The sequence below is a fragment of the Eptatretus burgeri genome, chromosome 14, assembly GCF_056783735.1.
Source record: "Eptatretus burgeri isolate ZD-2024b chromosome 14, Ebu_testis_v1, whole genome shotgun sequence".
NCBI lineage: Eukaryota > Metazoa > Chordata > Myxini > Myxiniformes > Myxinidae > Eptatretus > Eptatretus burgeri.
The window spans coordinates 39,553,585-39,571,841 of NC_140974.1; the positions used below are offsets into that span (position 1 = coordinate 39,553,585).

The 18,257-nt window shown below is 43.0% G+C and overlaps 1 protein-coding gene across 2 annotated transcripts in view; it reads right to left on the minus strand.

Annotated features, from left to right (window-relative positions):
• Window positions 1-18,257, minus strand: part of LOC147013002 (thialysine N-epsilon-acetyltransferase-like) — a 70,884-nt gene that overhangs the window by 35,143 nt on the left and 17,484 nt on the right. Inside the window, exons 2-3 of one of the 2 annotated variants that reach the window (XM_085854429.1) lie at window positions 9,810-9,861; window positions 5,877-5,960 (exon numbers count right to left, since the gene is read on the minus strand). In XM_085854429.1, coding sequence (XP_085710555.1) covers window positions 5,877-5,960; window positions 9,810-9,861 — 136 coding nt within the window. The remainder of the gene's footprint in view (window positions 1-5,876; window positions 5,961-9,809; window positions 9,862-18,257) is intronic. The other variant, XM_085854431.1, reaches the window with a different exon arrangement.

Here is an 18,257-nt window from a genome sequence, read left to right on the forward strand (position 1 = left end):
CAATAGACCCCGAGCCTCGGCACATGTCCGGTTTTTATGTCGATGGACTGCTCATTTCCGGTCACGTGCTGGTGCTCGAGGTCAAATGGAGGAATGCTTTTTATTTTGCAAAAGCAAAAACAAACGTCAAGTCACACCATTGAAGGGGTGCTCTGCTCATTTTTTGTTTTTATTTACATGTGATCTGTTGTTGTATGTGTGTGGGTAAACATGTGTGTGCACTTGTTGTTTTTGTGTTTGTGTTTCAGGGGCAAGAATACGGCAGGCTTCGTGTCCGGGTTGGGGATGATGAGGTGTTGGTTATGTGGGTATTGAGGTTCTTGTTGGAAGTTGTGCACATGTGCATGTGGTGTTTGGGATTGGGTGTTTGTTGCTCACCTTATCCAGTTGTTTGCACCATCCAGTTTTCGCCATTTGCATGAGAGGTGTGTATTGTGTGGGTATATCCACCATCTCCCCATTTAGGCCATCTATCTGGCTCTTCACGTGCCATGCTTCCAAAACCAACCTGCGTCGTTTGTTAGATGTAGTATTTAGGGGACGGGTCCCATGAAAGTAAAATTTGTGTCCAGATTTCAGGCAATGATGTGCTATGGCTGACTGGGTCATTTTTCCAAGCCTACACTCACTCACTCACACACACACACACACACACACACACACATACACACACACACACACACACACACGATGAGGAGGAGTTAATGAGGAGAGGAAATGAGGCTAACGGTCCTGCAATACCTTGCACGATTCAGCGACTGCACCACCCAGTACGTTTTGGGGGGATTCTCTTCTGGACGAAATCTCCTCGACAGCCGAAGCATCCACTCTTGCTTGGCTATCCAGAGAAGGGGCTCGACTGTCCGGCATTAGGGAGGGACTTTGGGTGGAGCCAGTGGTGAGTGGGTGGAGAAAGCGGTCAAGAGCGAGTGGGTGGAGTGGCAGACAGCAGGCGGGTGGGGGGAGAAGGCGGAGTCGAGAGCAAGTGGGCGGAGTGGCAGACAGAATCAAGTGGGTGGGTGGAGTCAGCAATGAGGTGATGAAGAAGGCGGAGTCAGCAGCGAGTCGGTGAAGAATGCAGAGCCGAGAGAAGAGCAGGACGAGCAGGAACCGCAGACGGCCTTGCGACCCGTCCTTTATAGACACCGTGGTGCAGGGCAGGTAACCACCCCGAAGCGATGTGTCGTCACCCGAATCGAGCGCTCTGATTGGGCCCCGGCCACCACACGGCCTGGCCGCCATGACCGGAAGTGGCCTCACTGTACATCCGGCTAGCCATGGCTGAGCTACAGAATCGTTTAACTCCAAACCCCGTGATATTAATCACTTTGCACCGAATTCCCGGGCCATGCATCGGCGACGGGCTGAGGATTGTGGCGGCCCCGCATGCCCGCCGGCATGCCCGCTTCCGGGCCGTAAGCATGCCTCTGCTTGGCAGCAGCTGTATCGATATGGAGGTGCGGGAGGATGTCTGCCATCCGTGGGAGACATTTGTGCCCGTTGTGTTGAGCGAAAACCAACGGTAAGAGGTTATTGTAACCCCATGCGCAGACCCGAATGAAGAGACGTGCTACGCATGCCCCGTATAGTGTGTGTGGGCCCGCTATTGTACATGGGGTTATTTAGTACGGGGCTGTGCCCGTGTCTGCCATCGTGCTCACGGTTATTTTATCACAGGCAGTGTGCGGTGCCAGCTCTGATCTGTGTCATGAATTGAAGGAAAAGATTGGATTATTAGACGTAGATTCCGGTTGAAAAGAGTATAGATATAAGTATCAGATGGAGATTTGGATTGAAAAGAGCGCGCCGTGTGTGTCCTGTACGGTGGGGACGAGGTTGTCCCATCGTGTTGTTGATGCTTGTGCTCTCCTGAACAGTGGGTGGAGATTTTCGCTGTTTTGCACGTTTTCATGCAGCTTAGTGGTGGTGGTTGTGTGTTTCTTTCGGTCTTCTGCGAGGATGCATTCTCACAGTGAAGGGCGTGGCCGCAGCTTTTACAGGCGGCTGTTGCTTGGATTTATCTCAGGAATAAGAGAAAAGGAGTAGGAATGAAGTTAGAGATATAGTCAGACCGAACTATGGGATTCACACAACGCACTTTGTCCCGTTTGACCCATTAGACATGAGGCAAGGGTCTATCTGTACATATATTAATGAAATATAAGGAAAAATTGGATTATTAATTGAAAAAGATTGGATTGGATCTCAAACCTGATGTCAAACACTGATCCTTTTAGGTTCCCCATCGCGAAGTCTGAGGACAATGTCTCTGGGTTCTGTTGGCTCATTGTCCATAAGGATGGCGACGTCTGGTGCAGACTGGGTGCTGTAGCGGCATGTGTGCTCTCCTTGCAGTCGCTTGTTCTCTCTGATGATTATCTGTCGCTCTTCAGAATTGCCGACTTCTGCAAGTACATCTCTTGCAGTCTTGAGCTCAGATGGTTTATCTCGTGAAACCACTTTGTGAGCATCTCAAGGATGTGTGGTTTGAGGCCACTGTGGCTCCTGGCAGCTAGCTCATTGGTGTGTGAGTCCGGGAAGTAGACCTGTAGGAACTTTAGCTGGCCCTCTTCAGGCGGGAGCAAGCTGCCAATGCAGTGGAACACTTGACCTTGGATCAGGAAGCTCGGGTTCCAACCCTGGACTTTAGCTTCCTTGTGCCGAAGCTCGTCATCGCAAACCTGCCATTATACATTTGAATGTTGTCAAGGAAGTGCTTGCTGAGGGGACCTTCACCTGAGAGAAGTTCCTTCAGCAAGGGAGGAGGACAGGAGAGGGCTCAAGGACGACCATGCCATCGCTGCAGCACACACCCTTTGTCTCTCCCTTGAACTTGTAAGCAGAGCAGTGGGTGCAGACTTGGTCCGTTCGGCCGATGTCTGCATGAGTTGTTGGGTCAGCCGGGTCATACGTGAATGCCACCCTGTTGGCATTGTTGTGCTCTTGCGTCCGGGCCAGTGCTCGTGATTCTGCAGTGCAGTGACGCATTGCCTCAAGTCTTGCATCACACTCTTCCTCAGTCTCATTTGCTCTCCACTGTTGTTGCCAATGAACCTGTTCTTTCAGCCTGGCTGATTACTCCTCTTCAATTTCATTTTGTCGCTGTTGCTGTTGCTGCTGTGCCTGTTCATTTAGCCTGGCTGATCGCTCCTCTACAGTGTCCTGTTATCTCTTAGTATGTTTTCGCTTAGCTGCATCTGCCTTGGGACCAATGGAGCTCTTCCTTTTTTGGGGCATCTAAAATCAGAAAGTCAATTTTTGATCAGAAACTTTGTAAACGTTCACTGTTCTGTCCATCCACTCATCTGTCTTTGTCTTATTTTGACCAGGTTGTGAATAAAAAAAGTCGGGATGCGGAAAATCAATCAATTGAGGAAAAAAAATTTGAAACGGCCCAAAAAAAAACTCGAGGATTTTTTTTTAACATCCAAGATGTGCTGTTGTACCTCTGAGACGTGCTGATTCCGAATATGGCTTGAGTTTTGCTCTGTGATGTGTAGTTCTCAAGTTATAAGAGGACAAACAAACATACACTTCAACTTCATATATTTATATTGTTGCGGTTGTGGAAATTCATATATATATATATATATATATATATATATATATATATATATATATATATATATATATATATATATATATATATATATATATATATATATATATATATATATATATATATATATATATATATATATATATAGTTGAGAATTTGGAAATCGATCACACTCAACATTCAGGTCCTTTAGCTCAGTTATCTCGGTAAGTACATGATCTATAGATAGTTCGCCTTCCATTGTTTAATGGGTAAATCTATGTAAATGCGCTGTGATTCATTTTCATCGTTAGTGTTCAATCAGAATGAACCTTCTCCACAACTAAGAAGAAGAAGAGCCCTCCCATCCCGCGATTCAACAGCGTAAACAGGGATGATGGTTGGGGCGGGTCCGGCAGAAAGCAACATAAACAGCCCCCACTCGCGGTTGCGAGGGGGGGGGGCGGCGCACGAGGCCGAATGAGTCACTCCGGAAGCGAGGCGGGGCTGAGAGGGATAAGGAGGGGACCCTCTGCTCAGCTCGAGAGATTCCGTGGTTGTTGATCTGGTGCTGGTTCAGCCCGGCTGGAGTGGTTGGATCTTCGGGTGGCTTTTGTCCTGCTTTGTGGCCTCATCTTGGCTCGGCTGGCTCTTCTTGGTGCGTGGAGCTCTTCGCTGTCTCGGCTTGGTTCCCGGTTTGGTGCGACTTCTTGGCTTCATCTTGGTCGGTGGTTCTTCGGGGGAAGCGACGCATCGGGTCGGGAAGGATCGGCGCCTCTTCTCACCAGCACGTGGTCCGGAGTGTGAGGGGATCCGCCGGAGCTCGGAAAAGATCACAGCTCACGGTGATTGGATCCAGTTCGCCCACGCTGGTGCCCGGTCCGAACAGCTTGAAGACCACATGAGGTGGAAAGGTCTGAGGCAGACCCTGGGCTTCAGCTCATTTGTCCCTCCAAGCTGAAGTCTGCATTAAAGGCATCAGCCACCATTGTGTGTGTGTGTGTGTGTGTGTTCGTGGGCCCGTCTCACAAGTATAAAACTGGTAAGTGCTTTGTTCGCTGTATCTACTTGCATTTATTGTATTCCGTATAGTTCTGCTCATTTGTGTTCCCTAGTTCCCCGTTATTACTGTATAAATCAACCCCAATTGTTAAATGTATCAGCTCGTTTTGTGTTTCTTTCATTGGGTCGACATTACGCGTGTTTGAGGATTCGTGTTCGTAACTTCTTCTTTTGGTCCGGCCCGACTTTGGTAATTCCGCTCGGTTATGCCGGATCCGAGTCGGCTATAGCGACTCGATTCGGACAAAGTCGGCCGAGGGTGAACTTCCCCGGTAGTCGGACCACGTGGGTACTTTGGTAAATTGAAAAGTTGGCAATCGACCCTACCCCACGTGGTCTATCCATTGGCGAACTTCGTTCCTGTCAGGACCCGTCCACTCCTGACTTATCCGGGGCGACAACCTTTACATTACTGGCGATCGGTCGAGCCGGCTCGCGGCTCCATCTTGCGGACGTGCTCACCGCCAACGCACCGGCACCGTAACAATATGTAAACCACACACACACACACAAACATGGATATATTATGTACTGGTAAGTACTTACAAAAGTTATTTCATTTGAAGTCATAACTTTAACATTGTAAAGCCAATTTATATTTATTTAACATGTTCATTTCAATTGTGATATTTTTTTTTGGCTGCCGCCCACCTTCCTCCATATTTTCTCGAATCCCAGGAAACTAACCCCCTTATTCCCATATGAAATTGGTTTTAACTATTACGGTTTTGAATATCACAGCATTTTCCAGGAGCACAACCCCCACGATATTTAAGGGTTTACTGTTTAACCAAAAAATATGGGTGCATGGTGAAGTAAATTACCTACTTTTGGAAAGTAACTTTTTGACCCTTTATACCATTTTAGATGCATTAAGACCCAATGAAGACCCTTAATAAACTTAGGGCCCTCGACCCTTCAAACCATTTCACCATTTCAGACACTTTAGACCCCTTTTTGTACATAAAGTCAATGCTGGTGGAATAGCGAGATCACTGAACGGATCAGGACATAACAGAACATAAAGCAACAATAGAGAGAGGGAGAAAACACCAACAGCAGGGTTTAAGAACAAAATAGAGGGAGACTTGGACAAAAAATGGGCGTGGGGGTACTTGGAGATGGGAGGTGTAAGATGTCATGTTTCCTTTTTGTTCCGTTACATTCTGATCCCTTCAGTGTCCTCACTCTTCCAGGAACCTTGACTCTATATCAATAAAAAAAATAAAATGGTGCAGTTTTGTGAAAAAAACATTGATGTGTCCTTTTTGCTCACCTTCTGCACTCTTGCTCTCTGGGGGCACTTCAGCCACAATGCATTTAAAAGCCGGATGTGCACCAAAGCCATCCCGAATCAAAGCTTTGCACAGAGAAGAAAAGATAACAACAATAATAAGTAAAAAAAGACATAAAATGTCAAAGCCCCCGTTGTTTTAGTAATTTTGCTGAAGGGAGTTAAAGGGCGAGCCCATATTTATGTTCAACTAAAATGGCTGCCAGTCTACCAGTCGACCATCTTTGATCAGATTGCATAATAAAGTAAGGGGGACGTGTATACCATCATGTACTTGTGCCACATTTAAACAAAATCGGACCATGCATGTCTGAATGATTGATGGGGAAACATTTTAGTTACGAAATGGCCACCAGTCAACCATTTTGGATCTGATCTCCAAAAAAAATACATATGTAAGCCATCAATCATTTTATGTCTGCCTACTTTGAGTAACATCGGTAAATGCATGTCCGAGAAATGGTTGAGGACGTGTTTGATGCCAGGTTTTGTTTTTTTACAACTAAAATGCCCACCAGCTGGCCATCTTGGATTGATCTCAAAAAAAACCAACTGGCATATGTAAGCCATCATTCATTATCTGTGTACCTCGTTTAAACATCAGTAAATGCATGTCTGAGAAATGGTTGAGGACGTGTTCAACATTGGGATTTTACAACCAAAATGGCCGTCAATCGGCCATCTTGGATGTGATCTCGAAAAAAATTATCGAAGGGCATATGTAAGTCGTCATTCATTATATGCGTACCAAGTTTAAACATCGGTAAATGCATGTCCGAGAAACGGTTGAGGAGGTGTTCAACATTGGGTTTTTTACAACTAAATTATCTGCCAGTCGGCCATCTTAGATCTGATGTTGAAATAAAATGACATGCATACGTGTGCCATCATGTGTTGTCTTTGTGCCAAGGACAAATAAAATTGGTCCATACATGTCCGAGATATGGTTACAGATGCACACACGCACTCTCGACACATGGACACGAAAATTGAGACCAAATACATAAGCCCGAGTCCAACGGGGGCTAATAATAAAAACAACAATAAGAATAAACAGCTCAGTTGTCACAATAAAGTCTTTTAAAAAAGACCAATCACCGATTTAAAAAAACGAATGTAAATGAATGTAATTCAAAGCAAAATATATATGGACTTGCAATCCCATCCTTGTAAAACTAGACCTTTAGTTGTGCATGCCATCATGCAGGTGAAATGATGAGAGAGCAGCACCCGAGCATCATGCTATGGATCATCTCCACATGTCTGTTTGAGTACCAATAATAGTCTCCAACGAATGATTGCCAAACCATTTACAAGAATATAATATTGGAATTTCTCATTGGCATTTTCAAAGAATTTCACCTCCTTAAGTTGAATGGCATCAGTATAATGTTCAATGTGACTGAGTTGGAACTGTAATGTCCCAATTTTGATGCTTGGAAAATGCCATGATCCATAGAACAGATGGCATATGAGCAAAGCAGCAAATGCAAAAAAACTGCATCCCCAACCTGAAGATTGCAAAGGAACAGCTCTCTTCAGTTGTGAGTGCACTTTTTAAGGATCTTGCCCAATCGACTTCACTCATTTTCATTTTTGACAACACGAGCAGACTATGTGCTTGTCTGTCTTCAATATTTTGAGCTCCAACTCAACTGTGCAACAAGAGAAAAACTTTTTCCTGCAGAATTTGGTGAGGGGAATTTACATCCTAAGGGGAATATTTCTTCCTCACCCTCAGGGTGAGGGGAATATTTACATTACATCCTAAATGACAGAGTTTAAGGTGGTAGACATGTAAAACACCAGGTTATCCGAGTGCCAGTCAATAAGTAACCTTAAAATATTTTTCACAAATTGTTTATTGCGTGTACATATGTAACAACTGTGATTTTTCAACATAATATCTATTGTGTTCAATGGATTTTTTTCCAGCGCTTTACTAAGGCCTGGATTCCTCAAGAAAAAAATATTTTGGCTGCATGTGGAGACATTCATGCACCGCCTCTTGGACCTCTTCATTGGATCAGAAAATGGTTCCACCAAGCTCCTCTTTAAATGGCCCAAAATGTGGTAGTCTGAAGGGCTGAGGTCTGGCGAGTAGGGTGGATGAGGAAGGCACTCAAAATACATATCATCGGTTGTTGCAGCTGGAGCACGGCCAGTATGGGGCCGAGTATTGTCATGCTGCAGCAAAACAACGGTTGTGAGTAGTCCACCACATTTTGATCTGATTGCTGGTTTCAGATTATTTTAAGGAGGTCACAGTGTGATTCACTGGTGACTGTGGTCTCTCGAGGCAAGTAATACAATACAAGTGGTCCTCAGCTATCCCAGAAGAGCGTCAGCCTCACTTTTACAGCGGACGGCTGTATGTGGAATTTTTTGGGATTTAATGAAGTTGAATGGCACCACTCTTTGCTTGCCCTCTTCATTTGTGGCTGAAAGTAGTGGACTCAGCTTTCATCCCCAGTCACTACGTGCTGAAATAAAGCGTCGCCTTCTGTTTTGAAATGTCGCAGGAGTTCTTCACATGTGTCCATTCACCATTATTTCAGTTCGGGTGTAAGCTGTCTGGGCACCCACTGAGCAGACACTTTGCAGAACCCCAGCATGCTATGAATGATATTGTGTGCTGAACCATGGCTAATGTTCAATTGGGAGACCACTTCATCCAGTGTAATGCAACATTTTTCCTTTAGCATGCACTCAACTCCTGTAACCATTTCTGGTGTGTCAGCATGTGAGGCTGGCCCGAACAAGAAGCGTCTGCCACACTGGACACTCCACTTTAAAATTTCCTGTCCCAATCGTACACCTGCTGCAGCAATAAAAACATGCGGCACCATATTGCATCTTCATTCTGTAATGGATTTCACTGGGATTCACACCCTCACTTCCGAAGAAATGGATGACAGAACGTTGTCCCTCCCTGGTGCTTGCTTCTAAGGGAGCCGCCAACTTGGAACTGCTCCACTGACATCATACACTCAATGTTGCTGATCTAAAACAGGCAAAACATGACTCTTACCCATATATACAACATATGTCATCTACAAGTACACACATTACATTCTCAAATTTATATCACCATTTTAAGGTTACTTATTGACTGACCCTTATGTAAGATAAAAGTCGCCAGAAAATGCAAAAAATATATACAATCAGCTGTGTCTGAACATCTGCAAACACCATCAAATTCTTTTCTTCTTAAAGCAAATGTATATTCTGAAAATAAATTTAAAATTTTGTATGATATATATATATATATATATACATATATCTTCTTCTTCTTTCTGCTGCTCCCGTTAGGGGTTGCCACAGCGGATCTTCCGTATGATCTGCATAGTGATTTGGCACATGTTTTACGCCGGATGCCCTTCCTGACGCAACCCTGGTCACCTCTTATGACACAGGGATATGGTACACCTATTTAACTGGGGTATACACCGGCCCAGTACACTGGTACTCATTTCGCCAACCTCGGAAGGATGACAGGCTGAGTCAACCCCCTGGTGTATTAATTCAGTGGTCCAACGGGGCTTGAACTCAGGACCTTTTGGATCCCAAGCCGCTGCCATAACCACTGTGCCAACACCAGGCTTATATATATATATATATATATATATATATATATATATATATATATATATATATATATATATATATATATATATATATATATATATATATATATATATATATATATATACATATATATATATATATATATATATATATATATATATATATATATATATATATATATATATATATATATATATATATATATATATATATATATATATATATATATATACACATATATATATATATATATGTATTTTGATATTCAGTTTTCGGCGACATGAAAGTGAACATTTCTCCATTTCAACAACAAGACGGTGAACTTACTTTCTTCGTTTATAAAGACCTTGCAATCCGCACCATGAAATTGGGCAAATTCCTGTTGATCATAAACAAAAGCAGAAATGCAAGATAATTAATGGCACAGAAAGAAAACAATTGCAATATAAATGTGTGGCAAAAAGTGTATTTTTGTTTTGGACATAATGCCAAAAAAAGAAGAAATTGTTGCGTCGGAGGCTCGCAAACATAATATGCCTCAGCGCCGGATCTTTGTCACAAACAGCCAAAATGGTGGTAAGCTAAACAGCGATCAAATACAAATCACCCAAGGTTATTCTCAATTAAGCCAAATTTGGTGGCAAACACGAAGCAAAAGAGGGGAACTTGGGGAACGGAACAAACCAAGTGGTCACGGCATGCACCATGGCCTCTTACGACGACGTGTAAGAGGACAACGACGTGTACATTGGCAAGCTTCAGGCTCGATTGGGGGATGCCTTGGAACAGGTGAGGCGTGATGAGAATTATATAAAGGAGTTACAAATTAAATTGGACGAGGCACAACGGCACGCAGACGAGGTTCAGGAAAATTATGTGTACGGGGGGGTTACAACAATTGGCCGATGAATGGGAATTAATTCGGTGGCTGAAAGAGGACTTCGCCAACAGAGTCGATGAACTATGTGGAGAAAAGAATAAAGTGAGTTGAAATATGAGAAGAGCGACTGAACAAAAGAATAGAGGAGGAGCAAATTAGTAACTCCCAGGATAGGGAAAACTTGGAAAAAGAATGGGAAAAAAAGCTCGAAGAGGAAAAATGTGAACACGATTTGGAATTGAAACAACTGAAGGAAGAATTGTTGGGAAAGTCAAGACACAGTTCGAGGAACTACAGGGAGAAATGAGGAAAGTAGAGTGGAGTACCCATAAGTTGGAACAAAAGAAGAGCGAACTGAACAAAAGAATAGAGGAGGAGCAAATTAGTAACTCCCAGGATAGGAAGAGCTTGGAGGAAGAATGGAAAACAAAGCAAGAAAAGGAAAACGGGAACACGATGTGGAATTGCAACAACTGAAGGAAAAGGTAAGAACAGGCAATCAGATAAGAGAAAGCCTCGAACAGAAGATAAAGATAGGAGAGAAATATCTGGAACGACTGAAGGAATATGGTAAGAGAATGGACGAATTGAGGGAGGAAGCATGCGAAGGAGGTGTGGAGATGAGCAAGGAAGACGGTAAGAGAATAGAAGACATGAGGGAGGAAGCATGCAAAAGAGGTGCGGAGATGAGAAAGGAATTAGAAAAAAATGGTTCTGAGTTACAGAAACACCAAAACAGAGAAAGGGAATTACAAAACGAGCTTAGGATGTTAACAGAGGAAAGAAAGAGAATGGAGAATGAAACGTTAAGGAACCACACTGTGCAGATCGAACAGTCAGAAGCCAAGGCAAGATTAAAGAATGGAATGGAAGAAAAAGGAGTGAAAGAACAACAAATGAACCAGGAAAGGGAAATCAATATATTGAAGGAAACGACGAGATTGGAGAAGGAAGAACATGAGAGACGGTGGGAGAGGAAACAAAAAGAACATGAATTAGAAATTGAACAACTAAAGGAGAAAGCAAGGTTGGAGTACGCGGAGATGGTGGAAGAGCAACGAATGAAACAGGAAAAGGAAATCAACCAATTGAAGGAAACGACGAGATTGGAGAAGGAAGAACATGAGAGACGGTGGGAGAGGAAACAAAAAGAGCATGAATAACAAATTCACCAACTAAAGGAGAGAGCAAGGTTGGAGTACGCGGAGATGTTGAAAGAACAAGGAATGAAGCAGGAAAGGGAAATCGACCAAATGAAGGAAATGACGAGATTGGAAAAGGAAGAACAAAAGAGACAGTGGGAGAGGAAACAAAAAGAACATGAATTTGAAATTGACCAACTAAAGGAGAGAGCAAGGTTGGAGAGCATGGAGATGGAAAAACTCCGGAAAGATAACGAACAACTAAAAGGCTCAGAGAGGAAGAATGACTCAAATGGAAAGTAAATGGAGCCAGGAAGTAGAACAGCACAAAAATATGCGATGTGTGATATCACCACAGGGAGTAATGTTGGTGGTGCGGAACTTGATTGGCATCACTCGTCGGATGACACCACAATTAGAGCAAACCCTGGTGAAGGAGACATTGAGGGAGCATACGGGGTTGTTGACGAATGAAACACGTTTTAAGCAGGTCGAGCATGTGGAGCTGACAGCCCAAGAGGAGTGTGGCGAATCGATGATGAGCAACCTGCTGGAGAGAAGCAACCGGACAGAGGTGACTGAAACGAAGCAGGTACGTGGGCACATGCATACATGGTGCGGACGATGAGCTTACATGAGGAATTGGATTTTGTGTTAATGAAGAGATTCTGTCCGATGCGCTGCACGTATGCGTAACCCCTGAATGTGTGTGTGGAGTGCCTGTGAATGATTGTGTGGAATGCTAACACATGGCCTTGGAATGTGTGGAGCCTGCTGTGTGTGGGGGATCTGAGCGTGGGATGAGTGGTGACGTAGGAGATAGGTTTAGATCCAGGAGCAGGCTTTCGAAATTGGATTTTAATTTCTCTATCAGCCTCACAGGAACTTTGGGGTAGAGCGCAGATGAGTAGCAAGTGGCACTGGCGTGTGTCATTTGGTCTTCAAACCTCGCTGAGGACACGAGCGGTTTGGCGAGCTGAGTGGGGTTTATCTGTCTTCAGGGAGTTAGGGAGAAGAGGGGGAGGCCGCTTGTCCGATTGGGATTTACCTGATTTCCGTGAACCCTGGAGAAGAGGGGGAGGCCGCTCCCCCGATTGGGGTTTACCTGACTTCCACGAACCCTGGAGAAAAGGAGGGGGTGGACCACAACCCCAATTGAGGAATGACCCCTTTGAGCTGTGGCGGAAAGGCGGCGGGGTCATGTAATGGGAAATGAGGGATTCGTTCCCTCACTCCCCTTCCAATGAGCCAAAGAAGCAGGCCATATTGGGATGTAAGAAATTTTGATTGAAAATTATATCGAGAGTGATTGCAAATTGAGACTGACAGAAAGGATGATTGGCACGAGTGGATTTGGGTGATTATTGAAAAAAAGAGTGGTGGAGATATTATAGGCAGAGTTTTAAACACACCTGAAACAAGTTGATGACAAAGAGTGGCTTGTTTGAGGGAAGACTGAAATGCCTGGTTGGAACCATGTAGAGGTTCCATGGGGCTGGTGAAGAGATTTTTATGTTTCGTTTAAATTGTTAGAAATAAACGATTAGGGCAGTATGGAGGAGGCCAGTGGACGAAGGACATAGTGAAAAATTGGTTGGGGTTTGATGAAAAAGTGTACCAGTTAAATTTGATGACCAAGTGGTATCTGAGGGACTGGTGTGTTTTGTTTTCACATAAAAGTGAAAGGTGTTGGATGGTGTTGTGGACTGGGTGTGTGGCACTGTGGAATGAATGACTAAAGTGTTTGGGTGAATGGCGTGATTGTGCGAATGAGGAGAGCGAGTGCGAACAACGTACCCTGTCGGTAGGAGTCTCTTAAACAAGTTAGTGTAGGTTAGGGGGACTTAGAGGATTTGACATGGATTCTGGCTGCTGTTCCATTGTGCAGGCAGACTGAGGGGTCAGTGCAGGCCAAGGTATGGGGATATTGGCTAGGAGTGTGACATGGTATTGGAAGTTCGTGAGTCGGGAGACAGGGCACCAGGGCTTTGGGGGTTCCTGGCAGGTGAAGGCTGTTGGAGGTGCCAGGAGAGCACGGTAGGTTCAGTGCCAGGAGAACACGGTAGGTTCAGTGCCAGGAGAGCACGGTAGGTTCAGTGCCAGGAGAGCACGGTAGGTTCAGTGCCAGGAGAGCACGGTAGGTTTTAGTGCCAGGAGAGCACGGTAGGTTTTAGTGCCAGGAGAGCACAGGATAGGTGCTATGAGAGCACAGTATGGGTGTTATGAGAGCACAGTATGGGTGCTATGAGAGCACAGTGTGGGTGCTTGGAGGGCACAGTATGGGGGCTGGAGAGAGCCACCCCTTAGTTAGGAGCGCCAGAAGCATGCTCAGGTGAACCCCGAGGTCGCTGGGTGTACTCCACTCCCGATTGGAAGCAGGCAAAGAGGCCTAGTAGTAGTCACACTCCCCAGCCAGCGAGTTATGTCTCGCACCACCAAATGGAAAAAGACAAATAAGGGCCTTGCCCAGGTTTAAAAGAATGGAACAGTGTGCCAGGTCTGGGAAAATGGGTCATTAGGATCATTCCAGCCATAGCAGGGTTTGTTGCATTGTCGAGAGCTAAAAGTAAAAGGTTAGGTTCGATGGACTCTCCTCCGCACCATTCATGCGTGACACCTGGTACGAGTAATGTTGATGGGAAAATTTGTTAACAAGGGCCATGCTAGGTCACCCTCTCCAAGTGCCAGAGAGGCCACCAGTGTGTCATGAGCACACATCCACAAAGATAACCGTTGAGTAAGAAACACACCATCCTGTCAGTAAAGAAAAAAAAAGGAAGGAAAAAAAAAAAGCGAACGTATGAGGAAGACCAGACCAAAACAAGTCCTGCCAAAGCAAGTCAGGCAAGGAAGGTTAAGGGTACACTCCATCTCACCTGGTCTGAGGTCATCACGCCCATTTGCGTCCTCAAGAACACCTCCAAACTGCATTTGTGCGATAGCACCGTGCCACCATTGCTGTGTCACCTGCTGTCTTATGCAGGGATTGCTTCCTGCTGCTGCTGCTTGTGAGTAGGCCATATGGGCCGAAGCATTTTTGTGGGCCATTGAGGCCAAAGTACTTTTGTGGGCTGTTGCGCCGAGATTCATCCCATTTTGTAGGCCGTTGCGGCCGAAGAACTCTGTGAGATTAGGCCACTGGGCCAACTGAACTCACCTGGTGAGAGGCCAATAAGGCCACGAAGTGAGGAAAACCTCAGGAGTGAATGGACAATACTGCCGGGAGGGGGCATGAAGGAGCGAACACGTGAAAGAACTTTGAACCTTTGAATGTTCTGCTGCTATGCAAATGTTGGTGTTAAAAGTAAAATTGAATGCCCTCCCGTTCAAATCCATAATTAGAATGTTAAGTAGTGTGCATAGAGTGTGAATTTGTTTGTTAGATTAGTGATCCGACACACTAGGATAGGGACATGCCAATGTTACTGTGACACTTTGTTTTTTGGAGTTAAGTGCTTCTCATATTGTGGGTTCGAGTAAATGGGAGATTTGTACTGTACGTTAGACAGGGCCATGACCGTGAACAGCCCCAAATGGAGGCTCGGGAGAGCCTCGGGAGAAATGTAGGGGTAGTGTTGTGGAAATGGGCCCTTAGTGGGTTATTAAATATAGGATTAGCCCAGATCCCCCTTTAAATGCATGTTTCGCCAGGTTATTTAGTCGTCAGACGTTAAATGTGTGTCGGAAGGTGTAGCAGGCGGTCCAGTGGCAGACAATGGTGGTGTACCGAGAGGCACCTTCTTTTTCCTTCCCCCATCTTAATGAGCCCCCACCCAGTGCCCTGACAGAGTCAGTCAACAAGACGTGCCAGCAACCAACTGGCGGAGAGCTGCTGCAAACTCGAATGATGGACCAATCACGTGTCCCCGGAGGTGGTCCAAAGAGCCCGCCCTGAAAGCAAGAGGAACTGCTTTTTCCTGTCTGTGATCTGCTTTATGAGGAGTGACTCGACGAGCTGTTCCTCCTTCGCGATGGATCCAGTGTGCAGGTCATTCCCAGGTTCATCCTGGGTCCAGCCACGGGGCCTCTGACTGTCCTTACTCCCTGGACAGCTCGACACATATTTCATCCCGTCGATCCGCCTGCGGAGCCCAACACCCACATTTGGCCTGGTCTGGTGTACAGGCCAGGCCTGGATTCGCATACTGGACCTTGTGAGAACACACCATAGATCTTTGGATCATATAGACACACCATAGACCAGCTGGAACACACCATGGATCTTTCGGTCTTGTGCCGTTGACCTTACAGGGGCTGGACGTGCTGAGGATTGTGCGTGAGCGGTGCCGACAAAAGGACGTCGTCGCCGCTCTCTTGCCACGCGGCATGCGCGAGCGATGCCGATAGGAGTATGAGCGCCATCTGTCCACGCTGCATGCTCGAGCTGGGCGCTCGAATCCGACACCATCGGCTTGTCACGAGCCGCATTCGTGCCTTCGACACTTTTCCTCTCGTCCATGAGGCACCACCAAGTATTCGGTGACTTGTCTGCATGTTGTCCAGGCCTAAGGTTTATTTTGCTAAGGCTCCCTTCAAAACCCATATCCGTAGCTCCCTAGGTAAGAGCGGGTTACAGATTAATTATAACGTTCGTGAATGCTTTACTTGTGTCGTCTTCCCCGATGTGTCCCCAATTAATCTGGCTGATTCATACGAAAGTTGCCGCATTTAATTTATTTGTGCCGCACTGAGGAACAATCGCTCGATTTGTAAATAAAACCAAACGGGTTACGGACTGTGGCAGACTTCGCTCGGTCTCTGACAAACCCAGACTGCAGCCGGGGTATATATATCCACAACTGGTACGGCCCAGGGGTACTTTGGTATCGTGATCTGAGGTGCGTGACCCGAGACCTGTGCCGAACTAGCGGGCGATATAACCCGTGAGACAGCGCCGCCGAGTCTTCAACAATATGTATATATATATATATATATATATATATATATATATATATATATATATATATATATATATATATATATATATATATATATATATATATATACATACATATATATACATATATATATATATACATATATATATACATATATATATATATATATATACATATATATACATATATATATATATATATATATATATATATATATATACATATATATATATATATATATATATATATATATATATATATATATATATATATATATATATATATATATATATATATATATATATATATATATATATATACATATATATATATATATATATATATATATATATATATATATATGCATATGTATATATATATATATATGCATATGTATACACATATATATATATATATATATATATATATATATATATATATATATATATATATATATATATATATATATATATATATATATATATATATATATATATATATATATATATATATATATATATATATATATATATATATATATATATATATATATATATATATATATATATATATATATATATATATGCATATGTATATACATATATATATATATATATATATATATATATATATATATATATGCATATGTATATACATATATATATATATATGCATATGTATATACATATATATATATATGCATATGTATATACATATATATATATATGCATATGTATATACATATATATATATATATGCATATGTATATACATATATATATATATATATGCATATGTATATACATATATATATATATATGCATATGTATATACATATATATATATATGCATATGTATATACATATATATATATATATGCATATGTATATATATATATATATATATATATATGGAAATATGTATATACATATATATATATATATATATGGAAATATGTATATACACATATATATATATATATGGAAATATGTATATACATATATATATATATATGCATATGTATATACATATATATATGCATATATATGCATATATGTATATACATATATATATATATATATATATATATACATATATGCATATGTATATACATATATATACATATATGCATATGTATATACATATATATATATACATATATGCATATGTATATACATATATATGTATATACACACATACATACAAATACATACATAAATATGCATATACATACATAAATATGTACATACATGCATATATATATATATATATATATATATATATATATATATATATATATATATAAACATATATATATGGAGTCATACATACATACAGAAATATAAATATATATATATATATATATATATATATATATATATATATATATATATATATATATATACATATACACATATAATATGGAGCTCGAGTCGAGTCCTCCTCCGCGGAGGAGCTCGAGTCGGGAAGAGCGGAGTCCAAGGCGGGGATCAGGGGCGCAGACAGGAACCACAAGAGGCCCGGTCAAGGTCGGGTGCCCTCGAACCAGCGCAACAGACAGCCCGCCGAGGCGAGACGCGGGCAGACCTTCCGTGTGACGACCTCGTTTTTCCCTTTGGCAACCAGTGACAAATTGGCTCACTCCAACCACTTTCTCCAGCTCACAAACACGACCCACACTGAACTCCACTGAACGAAAGACTCCTCCAACTAATGAATCCTCCAACTTAGCACACCAACACGACGACGAACAACCCCCAAAGAACTCCTCGCTGAGGATGGTGTCATAATTTTATGGATCTCCCTCAGCGGGGAGGGGCCTTGCTGAAACTGACGTCACTGCCCGCCCTGATTGG